At 39.2% G+C, this 15,064-nt stretch overlaps 1 protein-coding gene across 1 annotated transcript in view; it reads left to right on the plus strand.

The window, feature by feature from the left end:
• nt5e (5'-nucleotidase, ecto (CD73)) overlaps positions 1-15,064 on the plus strand; it is a 44,262-nt gene that overhangs the window by 14,007 nt on the left and 15,191 nt on the right. Inside the window, exon 3 of the mRNA XM_067383560.1 lies at positions 2,671-2,859. Coding sequence (XP_067239661.1) covers positions 2,671-2,859 — 189 coding nt within the window. The remainder of the gene's footprint in view (positions 1-2,670; positions 2,860-15,064) is intronic.

A 15,064-nucleotide genomic window follows, 5' to 3' on the forward strand; every position in this document is an offset into this window, starting at 1 on the left:
TGCACAAAAACAAAACAAAATTAACAACTTTATTCAACAATTTATTCTCTTCCCTGAGCTGGCCAATAATGTGTCTGCGTTCTGACGTAGAACACTGACTCATTATTAAAAAATAATTATATAAGTAATATAAATAATAAGTAATATTAATAATAATAATATTAGTAGTAGTAGTCATATTATTACTATTAACAGTTTGTCAGGTTTGGAGGTGGTGAAAGGAGCGAGGACTCAATTGCAGGGAAGAGGGCTTTTATTTATAATAAAAAATAAAACAAAAACACAACAAAAACAACCCCGAGGGGGAAAACAGACTAACTTAAACTTGACTTGACTAGGCTAGGCTAGGCTAGGCTAGGCTAGGCTAGGCTTGAAGACACACAAGGAGAAATACGACAGAATAAACGACAACGAACCAGCACAGGACTGCAAACACAAGGAGAATAAATAGGAGAGCAAACAAGGCAGGTAATGAGGGAGGACAGGTGGGGCAAATCAACCAATAATGAGGTAACAAGGTGGGCGGGGTCAAGACAATAGACATGAGAGCACATGGCACAAAGAAACACATGACAAGCCATGTGCTCACACCAAAACAAAACAAAGACACAAGCACATGGCCAATGAAGACAAAAATCACAAGCCATGTGCTTACACAAGACGAGACATGAACACGTGACTATGAAAATTCATAAGCCACGTGTTCACACAAAACAAGACAACATGAGAGCACGCAGCCCGTGAAACACAGACTGCGTGCTACACAACACAAGACAAAAACAACATGAAAGCACGCGGCAGGTGAAATAACCGCGTGCTACACAACATGACAATACAAGAGACAAAACAGGAGACAAGAACGCACGGCAAGTGAAAGAACACTCGACCGTGCGCTCACAACAAAGACAGGACTGGGGGAGCGAGTGTCCAAATCCCGACACGAAACCGAAACCAAACTAGACACGAGTGCCGGGATCCGAACGCCACGCTCCCAACATGAAACAGGGCACGCAGACAAGAGAGCGCACAGCCCCGAGAACACTCGAGACTGTACGCTCACACAAAAACACGACAAGAACGGGAGTGTCAGAGCTCTGTCACAAAACCAAGAAATAAACAAGACTGAAGTGACAGAACCCTGACACAGTTTCCACTAAAGCATTTTTTTTTAAAGTTGCCAGCGCCAGAATTTTTGATAATTTTCACAAAATTTCAGGGCCCCCAGATTATTTAGTTCTATCTGAACAAACAGTATATCAAAAGAAAGAACAGGGCCTCTGCTTTTAAACAACAACAAAAAAATTTTTTAATGTAGCTTCATGCATTGTTTTTTTATCAACACTTGAATTTTGAATGTGTCTTTTTTTAAGTTTCATAAAAAAAGACACATTCTGAACAAAAAGCAAAACAGATGGAGTAGATTGAGTCCATCAACACCCCTAAAGCTTCAGTCGTTTCCTCTTCATGGGTTCAACATTTAATTCAGTAACATTAGGCAGTTTTGATTTACTGTATATGCTGTTTAATGTCTGATGATCATGTTAGATTACATGGATACAACCAATGCTTTCCTCGTCTGGGTTTTGATCACGACATTCTGTATTCTTTCAGGAGATGCATAATAACGCCCCATACTGTGCAACAATGAAAACGTGGATTGCCGGAAATTTCCGTCAATGGCAAGGAAGCGTTGTATCATAAATGATGGAAAAGTCCATCAATTGAGGGGAAAGAGTTAATAATATTATTTATATTTTTAGGAATATATCATTACTCTAGAGCAGTTAGTTAAAGCAGGACTACATTAAGTTATGTCAGTCAGCTGTCACATTCTGGCCCATGAAATGTGCAGAATACAGAGAGTATCATTTCCAAAATCCCTCTAAAACAAATCAACAGACAAGCCTGACTAGGCTCGAAGACCAGCAAAGACTAGCTATGAGTGGAATAAGGCTCAGTTTAATCTACGCCATTATTTGCATGATACTTAGAAAAATATTTTGAGAAAAGTGCAATAGAGTTTAAACACTACTTGGCCATGTTTACACTGCGAGAATAATTCCCTTTAACTGAGATGACCGACCTAATGATAATGCACAGTGTTGACTTCTCGCAACTGAAAACTTGAAACATGGATGTCAACAACTTAACCCATTTGGTGGAGCTGTTTTTGCCCAAATTAATGTGGTGATCTGAGATTAATTATCTTCCAGAAATTATTAGTAGTGATGCAACAGTTCAGAACATTACCTCGGTATTGGGGTCATGATTCAGTCGGATTTTGGTACAGCAGGTAGAACAAAGAATCTTGATTACATTCTTGAAATTAATTGTTTATAAACACAGTGGCTATAATCCTTATTTTAAATTGTACTAATTTGTATAGAATTGCTCTGCTGCATATAAGTTCTCTAACTAAATTTCAAACTGAGAGTACTTTCTCAGTCTAAAGTTTCACATTTTAAGTTTTCAGTTACAAATTGAAAATCTTTGAGAGCATCCAAAAGAAAGTGACCTCATGATATTAACTATTGTTCAGTTATATTAATTATTGCCACTACTGCCTGGTGGCACATTTAAACAGATTAAGGTGGATAGATGGATATTTACATGTTAGGTTACACCCTGCAGTAATATGATTGTGTTTTTTACATTTAAATGGTTTTACAGGCCCCCATCTCCAGTTTGAGGATGAGGTTACTGCTTTACAGCATCAAGTGGACAAACTCACTGCTTTGGGTGTTAATAAGATCATTGCCCTTGGACATTCTGGCTTCGACATGGACAAAAACATTGCAAAGAAAGTTCGGGGAGTGGATGTTGTGATTGGAGGGCACACCAATACATTCTTGTACACAGGTATGTATCACACATACATCTATGTATAATTATTACTAATCCAAGAACGTCAGTTTTACACTTAGGTGATGATTTAACCAAATTCATTAGTATATCAAAATAAGACAATTTTTTCATCATTTACTTGTGATCATGTTTTTCTTTCTTCATTGGAGCACAATAGTAGGGCGCAATGGGGCTAAAGGCAAACCATAAGAAAAATGTGCTTTTTACTATTCCCATAGTGAATGATATCTAAATGAATACTTTTCCAGGACAATCACTTCAGTAAAAGTTTGTACTGTTTTCTGTTTCTTTTGATAAATAAAAGAATGTGTCTTTGTTTGATAAATATACTGTAATTAAATTGTTAATTTTAATAAAAAATCCAATTAAAAAATATTATGAAAACTTTTTACACTACAAGGAGTTCCCATAATAATTTAGCCCTCTGTGGTGTTTTGTCATTTATAAATGACGCAGTGAAAATCCCATTTAAAATACAATAATAATATTCAACCAAAAAAAGTACATGTTTGTATTCTCATATGACATCCCCTTCAGAAAATTAAAATCTAATAAAAAAAGTGCCATGTGCTTGACATTTTTGGTAACAAGGACCTGAAAGAGGCATGAGAACATTTTCGGTCACATGCTGTCTTGGCTCCATTGTGAGTTAATTTTAGACTAGGAAGTACAAATAATTATTATTTTTTATTTTAATTTCATTGTACATGCAAATGTGTTTTCTAAAGTTTTTGGGCATTTTTAATGCACATTTTGTAAATTCAATAACTCAAATACCAAAAAATCTGTTTGTTGTGCATAAATGACAAAGTCCTATTAGGGGATAGATTTTTTCTGTATAGCTGCACTATTGTTCATTACTGGCAGGCAGAATAATAGCCTTTTTGCCTGTGTTTTAGGTTTATGTTAGTAAGTTTTATAGAAGTTAATTTTAACTTTGTATAAGTTAATTTTAATAAAAATAAGAGAGGAAAAGCTACCTTACCCAGAAAGTATTGATGATATTGATGACAGTGCATAAGAAAATAAGGTCGTAGTAAGAAAGGAAGAAGATGAAAATCAAGGAAAACAGAAACAGTCAGGGCCGTCCTTAGGGTGGTGCAACTGGTATGATCGCACTGGGCCCCATGCTTGGGGGGACCCTGTGGTGAACGGACTGAGGGGAGATCCCCCTGTGGAATGTGATCGCAAACCGCTTCCGCTACCTCGCACTGGGCCCCATGCTTGGGACGGCCCCTTGGAAGCAGTGGTAGTGATGGCAGAGATGAAGAATATAAGTCATATTGTGGAAGTCAGGTATTTGGATACATTATCCTATACAAGATGTCATCCATACTTCAACCAGAGGTCAGGAAAGATGCCAAAAATGATGACTAAACAGTTATTTGTGGACAGTATGGGCTACAAAGAAGAGTCTTGTTGCTTTTCACTCATGCGACAATCACTGATTTGGAATTCCAAGACATAAACAATTATACTATTATACGTAATTATACTATTCCACCCCTAATGAAAATTCAAAATAAGATAAAAAGGGCCTCAAACAGTATATTTCAGGTGCTCAAGTTTGAGATATGGCCACCTCTTTCACCCAGTGTTTATAAGATTGCCTTTTTCCAACTGAGAAGAATCAAGCATCTAGCCAATAATGTGGAGAAGGCGATGAGCTCTATTTGATTAGTAGTTAGCTGCATTTCTTCTGGCACTACACCAAAGATGGAAGACAGAGGATTTGGATCAAGATCTTTGTTGCATATAAATGAAAATGTTCTGAAAATGTCTGACCAGAATTTTGTTAATCGGTGGCATCCCCAGAACATGTGACTCAGGTCTGCTGGTTCCAGACTACATCTGGGGTATGTCGAGTCTAACCCTGGATATATTTTAGCCAACTTACTCTTAGACAGATGGAGCCTATGAAGCACCTTAAATTGCAAGCCCATGTCTTATACATACTGAAGATGATTGCACCAATTTTATTGCCCACTGCCAAGCTGAATCTGAGATTTCCAATCCCAATTCCTCCTCCCATTGTCTCATACGATCGAGAGATGGGGAGGCAGTTCTTTGAATGTTCTCATACAGGATAGACACCATACCCCTAAGAGAAGAATCCATGTTTAACTGCTCATCTATCCAGCCACCATCTGTTTGGTTCAAAGAAGGAGAGAAATGTTTTTTTGACAAAACTACAGGCCTGTAAATACCAAAAAAAAAAAATTGGACAGAGGGATCTCAAAATCTGTTTTTAACTGCTGAAAAGAAATAAACACGCCATCTTTGAAAAGGTCCTTAACACACTTGACCATTTCTAGACCACAGTTGAAATGCAGAATCTATAAGAGAGGGAGGAAACATAGGGTTTGATAGGATGGGTGCAGAGGGCAAAGCATGTTTACTATTAAAGTAAAGTCTGAACTGTGACCATATTTTGAGTGATCCACGAATAATTAGGTTCTTCATCGAATAACATTAGCTTAGGGGTATTGGGGCACAAAGCAGCGAACGCAATGATATTGGGTTACATGCGTGTTGCTCCATAAGTGACCAAACTGGAGCTTCCTCACTCAATGTATCAGACAGCCAGAATGTCAATTTATGAAGGTTAGCTGCCCAGTAATAATACAAAAAATTTGGCATTGCCAATCCACCCTCCTCCTTTTTCCTTTCCAGATATTCTTTCCTTATGCAGGGATACAATTACTCAGATCCTTAAAAAATGATTTAGGAATGAAGACGGGCACTGTCTGAAATAAAAATAGGATCTTTGGTAAAATTGTCAATTGTCATCAGAGATAAGGGTAGGGTTGACCATTGTACCATGTCCTGTTTAGCCTTGTCTAATGCTGTTTTAAAATTACTGTTGAATAGATCCTTATACCTGCGTGTTACGCTCACACCTAAATAAGGGAATTTGTTAAGACTTACTGAAAATGGACAAGATTGGAATGACATTTGATGTGCTCTTTTATTAAGGGGGAAAAGAAAACTCTATGTTAAATTCATTGTATATCCCGAAACAATTGAAAGAGCAATCGGTATAGAGAAATTTGGATTAGACAGAAAGAAGAGGATATTGTCCGCATAGAGCAGAAGTTTATGCATGTGTCCCTCCCTTTGTTTTCCAGTCAAAGCTGCTGTATTCTTTATCATAATTGCAAGGGGTTCTACGTCAAAAAACAGGGGGGACAGAGGACACCCCTGCCTTGTTCCCCAAGAAAGCGAAAAGCATTTATTATATTATTTGTTCTGGGCCTGGTATATAGAATTTTGATCCATGAACAGAACATGGGACTGAAGCCAAACCTTCTAAGTGTTGTAAACAAGTAAGCATATTCAATTCTATCAAATGCCTTGTGAGCATCTAAGGATATTAGGATTTCTGGAATAGTATTATCCTTGGGTGAGTAAATCACATTAAATAAGCAACAGAGATTACTAAATAACTGTCTGCCAGTAATAAAGCCAGTCTGATCAGGATGGAATATCTTACTCATGACTGGCTCTATTCTGGTTGCCAGCACCTTGGTCAGGATCTTATAGTCAAAGCAAAGTAAACTGATCAGGCGGTAAGATTCACATTTAAGTGGGTCTTTATCCTTTTTAAGAAGGACCGATATGGTTGCCTGTGTCATGGTTGGGGGAAGATACTTTGAATCAAAGAACTCCTCGAATATTTTACTCAATAGAGGTGTTAATTTGGCAGAAAACTTTTTATAAAACTCAACTCGGCACTTTTCCAGATTTTAGTTTCTTAATTGCACTGTCAATCTCAAGAATTGTTATATTGCCTTCCAGAGTGGATTTGTCCAAATCATCAATGGATGGCAACTGTAAGTTGTTGAAAAACTCTTCTATTCACTCAGTGTCATTCACCTTAGAAGTATATAGAGCCTCATAGAAAGATTTAAACTGATCATTGATACCCTGATGGTCTATAATAATGTTACCCTCACTGTCTCCAATTGCTGGAATAAAACCTGCTGCTGCAGATTGTTTCTGCTCACCATGCTTATAATAAATCTGTCGTGATTTCAAGTAAAGATCTTCTGCATGCTCGCTGGTCAGAGAATCAAATTCAGCTTATAACAGGAGTCTCTCCTTATGCAGGTCCTCAGAAGACAATGTTGAATGTAACTGATCAATTGTATTTATTTTATTTATTATTTCTGTAATCCACTTCAATTTCTTTTTATTTGCACTACCATGATATGAGATAATTTGTCCCCTCACAAATGCTTTCAAAGTATCCCATAAAATACTATAACTTATCTCTGAGGATTCATTTGTCTCGAGAAAGAAATCAATTTGAGCATCCATGAATTTAACAAAATTGTCGACAGCTAAAAGCCTTGAGTTTAAGTGCCATGTATGTTGAGGAATTACATTATCTGGGGGGATGTCTGGGGTGACGGGATGGGGGGCTTCTATAATATTAGATTTGTGTAAAGCCTCCTCTGTAAAGTTTAGCATGGTCCTTGTTCAACAAATGAATCTCTTGTAAATATACTATGTCAGATTTCAATTTGTTAAGGTGGGTGAATACCTGGTTCCATTTCACTGGGTGATTTAGCCCCCGTACATTCCAACTGACCAGCCTCGTTTTGGCTCCACCTATGTTACTGTAAGTCATCACAAAAAAGTTCTCAGAAATTGCACCAGAGGACTCCTTTGGCTCATCAGCAGTATTAAGAAGACCAGGGTTTTGTGTAGAAAGAAAGAAGGGAAGAAAAAAAACAAAAGACAAATGAAAAAACAATGCGGGTGTGTCCCTAAACATGCAGACAACATATGCATGATTATACACAACAGTACAAAAGACTGACATTAACCAAAATTATATTATTAATTCCTTGCGTTTGAAACCGCAACTTCTTCCAGTTAACCCTACTCCCAAATACCTTACCATGTGAGCATTGTACGGACCTTAGGTCATTTATTAGCTCAATTTAATTGTTACAGGGAATAAGAATTGAATCAACTGTAAATGATTCACTGTGAATGATTCAGAATTAATATTTAACACTTCGTCAATTATTCGTCCAGCGAAAATTGAGGTTAGAGTATTTTACCAATTCTGGATAAAATATTATTCTGTGGCCAACAGTAACAATATGTTATTATGATTATTATTCTTATTATTGTAATTATTATATTATTATAAGCAAGAGGTAACTTGATCTTTTACGTTTAAGGCAGTAATTTGACACACAGCACAAGAAACTCGTATATGTGAAAATCAAAACAAGATTTATTGACTACTTCTAATGATTACAGGAAACTAAGGCTAAACACACACACACACACACACACACACACACACACACACACACACACACACACACACACACACACACACACACACACACACACACATACATGCACACACATTCGCGGAGTTGATGAGTTATGAAAAGTCCCAAGTTCAGTGCTAACTTAACTCATAACCTGAGGAAAATCACAAAAGCAGAGCTTTGGCTTGATTCTTTAGGTTTAAAGGAGTTTCACCAGTTTCCAGCAAGAGAGAGGCGTTTGCTTGTACCTGCATTTGATCTGACAGCTGAGGTAATCGGGTTGTTCCGTGACTCGTGTACAGCGGAATCCCGTTCTGGATTGGCTGTCTTTCAGGTGACGTCTTCTCGGGAAAGCCCTGTGGGTTGCGCGGAAGCTTTGAAGGATGTTGCTGGCTGGAGCAGCACACTGATCTGAGCGTCTGGCTTGAGCGGCTCTCTTCTTGGGAGACTTTGGTCAGATATTTCACAGAGGGTTTTGGAGTCTGGATGTGACGGCTGTTGAATGATCAGCGGCGCAGCTCGTGGTTGAAGTCGGCGACTGATGGAAAATCAGTCCCGGTCAATCAGTTCTCAATGACCCATGTGACTTTTCCGCCCTGGTCAAAGTAGCGGTGCTTCAGCTACTGGGTTTCAACGACTGTGCTTCAGTCCGACTTCTGAACTATTTCTGACGATTTCTGACCTATTTCTGACATTAGCTTGTTCGGACAGCATAGTTTTAAAGGAGCAATTTTGGCTCCATCCTTCAGATGCGATCCTCCAATGAGACGTTGCTACGGAGATTAGACACGCCTCGTCTATTGTCTATTGATCACATCGCGTGATATCTGCAGAACATTTTCCTGTTTTATTAACAACTTTATAAAGTTTCTTAATATTTTCCTGATACTGAATTTCAATGTTTCATTCACACAGAATTACAGAGAATTATAAATTCTGCATTTAGAGCTCAAACATGACACACTTCTTACACACATATTACTAGACTGACCTAATTAAAAACAATGATTACAAGAGAAAGAAAATGCATACGGGAATACAAACATATAATGCATTGACTCCAACATATTAGTAATCCCATCATATCATGCGTTATTCTAGATATAGTTAATATTTTAACAGATAAACAATTGTCCCTTTTTGAGATTCAAGATTGAGTCCTTAAGCATCAGGATGGATTGCTCAATACAAGGGAGGTATTGATAGGACAGATTCGTCTTTAAATCCGTTGATGGGTGTTTTCCTGTTCCGTCCGATAATACAAGAGGGTTTTGTGAGAGAATCAATAGATTTAATGTGATCAGATCCATGTGATGGGTTCTGATTAGTTTATTGCTGATGAGCTAAGAAGTCCTTTAGACAGAGTCCTTTGTTAAGAGAAGTCACGTCATCACTTCTGTTAAGGCTAGGTGTTTCCTGTCAGGAAATGGATCTTTTGGACCAAATGAAGCTTTGTTCAATCATGTTGTTCATTGATAAAGTCATTGGTAAGTTCTGTCGAGCGAGGCCCTACAGCATTCATTCAAAAAGAAAATTATAAGGCTCTTACAATAGTTGAACTTCCAAGCTGAGCATAATAACCTTGAACATATATTACAAGTATAATTAGAAAACAAAAAGGTAAAGTATTAGAAGTAGCGTCATTCTGTTAAAGTCGTCCGTTCTGCATTTTGTATTGAACGTAACCAAAGCAACGGGGCCTCCCCTCAATCTTCATTAGCCACACGGCTGCCAATCACCTGTACATCTGCTGGCTAGGCTCTTTAAACCAAAATCCTTAGCACACATTGAGCCGCAGTTGCCAGAGAAGTTTAAATATGCATCCGGTTGTAGTGTCACTTAAATATCGCATTTAACATCAGCTGATTACCCAGGACTCGATAAAAAATTTAGTGTAAATAATACGCAGACATTGAGATTGAATAAGATTTAACATCGGGTAACCACAATAATGTAACATAACCTGAATTTAAACTTGAACTACACAGTCATTAACCTGATGTTCAAGTTCAACCAACCGCCAGCGTCTAGTTTATGCACGATCTTCACTTGTCTTTACAATTCAAGTTCTTCAAAATGAAGTCTTTAGCTTTCCATCCCGTGTCGTGATCCTCAAAACTGCAGGGTATCTCAGCCCAAAGCAAACCCCCTCACAGTTGCGGAGTAAGCTCCTCACCTCATTGAAAGCTGCTCGCTGCTTGCTCACCGTCTGGGTGAAATCAAGAAGGATCCATATTCAATCGCCGTGGACTGTATTGACTAATTTAATTTTTATGGCTTTCTTCAAAATGTCCTCTTTTTCACAGAAATAATGACACCTCACCACAAAAGCGAGTGGTGGTTCATTGTCATCAGTTGGACTGCTGCAACGTGCGATGAGCTCGGTCTTAGATTGGGGTTTTCTCGAGGTTGAGGGCCTCTTTCAAGAGACCAGCCCCAAACTCTGTTATCTTTTTGCCGTGCTCTCATCCCTCTTTTACTCCTGTAATGCGAATGTTTGAGTGGTGTGACCTCGCCTCCAGAACCTCACTCTGTTCTTTCAGTATGGCCAACTCCTTTTTCATAACAATAAACACCTTCTCAAGGGTAGTAATGGAGTCAGAATATCCCCCCATTGTGAACTTCAATCCGGTCACCCATTCCTCCGCTGCTTCCACTCTGGCATTGACATGCTCCACGGCATTGCGTAACTTGGTCTGGAGCTTGTCAGTTTGGCTGCAGAGTTCAGCTGATTGGGCAGCAGCATTTTCTTCGATTTTTGCAATCAGGTCCTCTTTGAGTGAATTAAATGCTTGGAGAACCAGGTAGTTGTCATTCGCTGTGTCTTTCTGTAGTTGTTTGGAGTTCGACATTAGCATTACTGCTACCAGCAGATTCTGCATCTCTGTGGTTACTCCGGCTCTTATTCATTTTGCTTCAAAAGTGTCTCAAACTGGATTCAAACCGACAGGATTCTGACTGTTAAGCCCTTAATAACACACAAAGGCAGCTTTAGGATACTAGTGCATAAAATAAAAGCTATATTAAACGAAATTTGAAGTTGCTTGTGAGGAGATCTACAACTCTACATCTTTACATGGCACCGCTCCAACTGGAAGTCCCCTCATCTTGCTGTTTAAAGGTGCTGGTGTGACAGCACGTTACAGCGGTGGCCGCAAGCTCTCTACACAGCTATCAACTGCTGTTTTCACAGCATTAAAACTGCTGCTTTTTCCAACTGACAGGTCTGCGATTTGGGTTCAGGTTGTCTGTATGTGTTGATTGTACAAACAGCTGCTATTAGGCAAGCATGTACTGGTTCGTACAGACAACACTGTGACCGTTGTGTACATCAACCAACAGGGTGGTCTGTGCTCCCGTTGCATGTCACAACTTACCCGCCATCTCCCCTTATGGCGTCAGAAGCATCTGAGGTCACTTTGTGCCATTCACATCCCAGGCGTGCTCAACCGTGCAGCCAACAAGCTCTCAAGGCAGCCTCCGCTTCCGGGAGAATGGAGACTCTATCCCCAAGTGGTCCAGCTGATTTGGCAGCATTTCGGGGCCACACAGATAAATCTGTTTGCCTCCCCAGACACAGCCCATTGCCAGTTGTTTTCCTCCCTGACCGAGGGCAATATTGGCATGGACGCACTGGCACACAGCTGGCCCCGGGACCTTTGCAAATATGCATTCCCCACAGTGAGCCTGCTTGCACAACTATTGTGCAAAGTCAGGGAAGACGAGGAGCAGGTCCTGCTAGTTGCGCTCTATTGGCCCAACCAGACCTGGTTTCCAGAACTGATGCTCCTCGCGATAGCACCTCCCTGGCCCATTCCTCTGAGGAAGAACCTTTTGACTCAGAGATGGGGCACCCTCTGGCACCCGTGTCCGGACCTCTGGAAACTCCATATCTGGTCCCTTGATGGGACACGGAGGTTCTAGGTGATCTACCCCAGTTGGTGATAGACACCATCACTTCTGCTAGAGCTCCTTCTATGAGGCACCTCGATGCTTCTCACCAGGAGAACCCCCGATCTTGCTCGATCAGGTCAGTGCTTTACTTCCTGCAAGAGGGGCTGGAGTAGGGCTGGATGATCATGGCCTAAAATCAAAACCTCGATTAATTGAACATTTTACCTTGATTACGATTAATGAACGATTATTTTTGTTTGTTTTTTTTGTTTTTTGTTTTTTTTGCCCTCATAGTTCACAGACAAGGTTTGTACTGTACATATGATTGACTATTAAAGGTGGGATATTTTTTCCTATTGAAAGAGTGATTTGACATAACAGCTCACTATCAGCAGTTATTTTATCTATGGTTTGTAACATTTCTTACAGATTTATGCTTGTTGTAAATCAGATAAAGATAAATTAGTACAGTACCAGTACATAATGAGAGTGATTGCATGTGTGAATTAGTCATACCATCTCTCTATTAATTGTGAAGCTGTGGGTTGTAAATAATTCCTTCAAAAGTAGAAAAATATATGCTATAATAAGTTTTGAGTTTCTAAGCTACTTCACTGGACAGCGCTGACAACTAGTTCCTACGTTCCTCTACTGTGCGCGCAATCTTCACGTTTTGCGCAGCTACTGTCACGTTGAAACACGGAGACAAAAGACAGTTCCAATTGCAGGGGTTGTTTAATAAGGGTAATCCAACTATCATGAGTCCAAAAACAGGCAAAAGGTCAAAATCCAGAATAGCCGTCCGTACAAAACAAGAACAAGAAAAACAAGAGAACACACAACGAAACCGGGAACCATACATGAAAACACCATAACAAGAGCAGAGACAAACCAGGTATAAATAGACAGACACTAATGAACAAACACAGAACAGCTGATTGCAATAACAAGGTGTAATGAGTCCGGGTATGGGTGAGTATGAGTGAGTATGGGTAATGTAGTCCAATGGGTGAAAACAAGAAATAGTGCACAACAATGTAACCTAGATTGAAGTCACTCAGAAAGTCCCTAACACTAATACACAGACCAATTCTCACCACTGCTGACTGGGAGCAACCCATTAGCCTTGGCATTTGAAATACTCTCACCCAGTTGCCTTGCCATAACAATTTGGCCCTTGTCAAAGTTGCTCAGATCTTCATTCTTGCCGATTTCTCCTGCATCCAAAATATTGATTATGAGAACTGATTGTTTGATAAGGTGATAAGGGATGCAGCAGTGGGCCTTAACTGAAAAGTCTTAAAGCAGACAGTGCACCAAAAATGAGTGTTCTTTGTGCAAATATCTTTCCATTATCATTCCAAATCTTTCCATTGCCCTGAAGTATCAGCAGAGATCGAGTCAACTGGATCATCCATTGTGAAGGCCACATCGACATGACAGCCAGTAGCACAGTTCCTCAACAGACCGTCCATACCGGCGTGATGAATACGATTCTCAACTGGATGGAACTGAAATAAATACTTTGATTGTTGCGATCCTATCAGACTTATAATAGCAACCTGATTGTAACAAAGCACTGTTCGCCAGAGGAGAACTGGCCCCCCGACTAAGCCTGGTTTCTCCCAAGGTTTTTTTTTTCTCCATTTTAACACCTATTTGCCACTTGTTTGCCACCTGATGTCACCTGATGGAGTTTGGGTTCCTTGCTGCTGTTGCCTTTGGCTTGCTTAGTTGGGGACACTTGACATTTGATATTCAATAGTATTCTTGACATTTATTCAACAGTGCTGATCTGCCTGCATTGACACTATTATTTAAGAACTGCTGTGCAGCCAAATTGTGTACCAGTTATCAATGTAAAGCTGCTTTGACACAATCTGCATTGTAAAAAGCGCTATATAAAAAAAGGTGACTTGACTTGACTTGACATTATAAGTGAACCTCAAGGAATAATAATAAAAAGCATGTCATGAAACCTTCAAAGCAACATGACACCAGTGTAAATGCTGAAAACTGTAGCTTTTAGCACTACAGATCTTTATCACCTACTGAGGTAGATTTTGAACTGAATTGTGTTGTTGTACATTTAACTGTTCACATAGGCTAAACAGAGGGGTACAGAGTAGAGGTTCACCTGGTTTCACCAGATCCACAAATTAGAAAATAATTTTTATTTATTAAAGACATAGGACTGTTCATTCCCACTCATGATCAGTGCAAGAACTCTATTTCCACTCTATTAAATGTACTGTGAGTAAATTCTGCATATTATAGTAGCCGGGATCAGGGCTGCGGTCTCTTGGATTTTGTATTTCTGCACAGCTTCTCAAAACTACAATAAAGTGGTTATGGTGTATGCATACAGTAGGTGTGAATTTGCTGATGGACTGTGCTGATCTCACCACAAACAAAGCGATGCCCATGCTCCTCTATTTCCACTGTCAATAAATTTGATTAATCTTTGTATTCATAAAAGACATAATGGGTATGATGGATTAAAGATGAAAGTACATTTCTTGGTTTACTTTGATCCAAACTGCCAAAAAGCAAAATGCTGACATGAAAGTTTCCTTTGGCTCCAGAAACTGGTCAGACTGCCAAGTAATGCTCATTAGCATTTTACTCAGCCCTGTTGCAGCCTTTGTGTTGTCTAGGCAAGCATCACTATTACCACTGTTCATAATAATAAAACTGGGTGTTCACGTTTGTCCTCTGAGCATGAATGATGCCACAATTCATGTGATTTGCTGAGGAGAGGTGTTATTGTTTCAGGTGTTATTGTGTTCAGACCTGGTTGATAATAAGAAAAAAGAAAAAAAAAACACAGACTTGCGTTAAAGTAGAGTCCTGAGCCATATCCACACAGCACAATATAATAGAGACTTGGAGGCTGTTGTTATTGTTAGTGAGAATACAAATTTTGCATGTGGTTAACGCATGAAATTAAAAAGAAAATGAACATTTCAATCTATAATTTCAAAGTAATAATTAACAATTTTTACAACAGA

This window comes from Chanodichthys erythropterus, chromosome 4 (assembly GCF_024489055.1).
Source record: "Chanodichthys erythropterus isolate Z2021 chromosome 4, ASM2448905v1, whole genome shotgun sequence".
NCBI lineage: Eukaryota > Metazoa > Chordata > Actinopteri > Cypriniformes > Xenocyprididae > Chanodichthys > Chanodichthys erythropterus.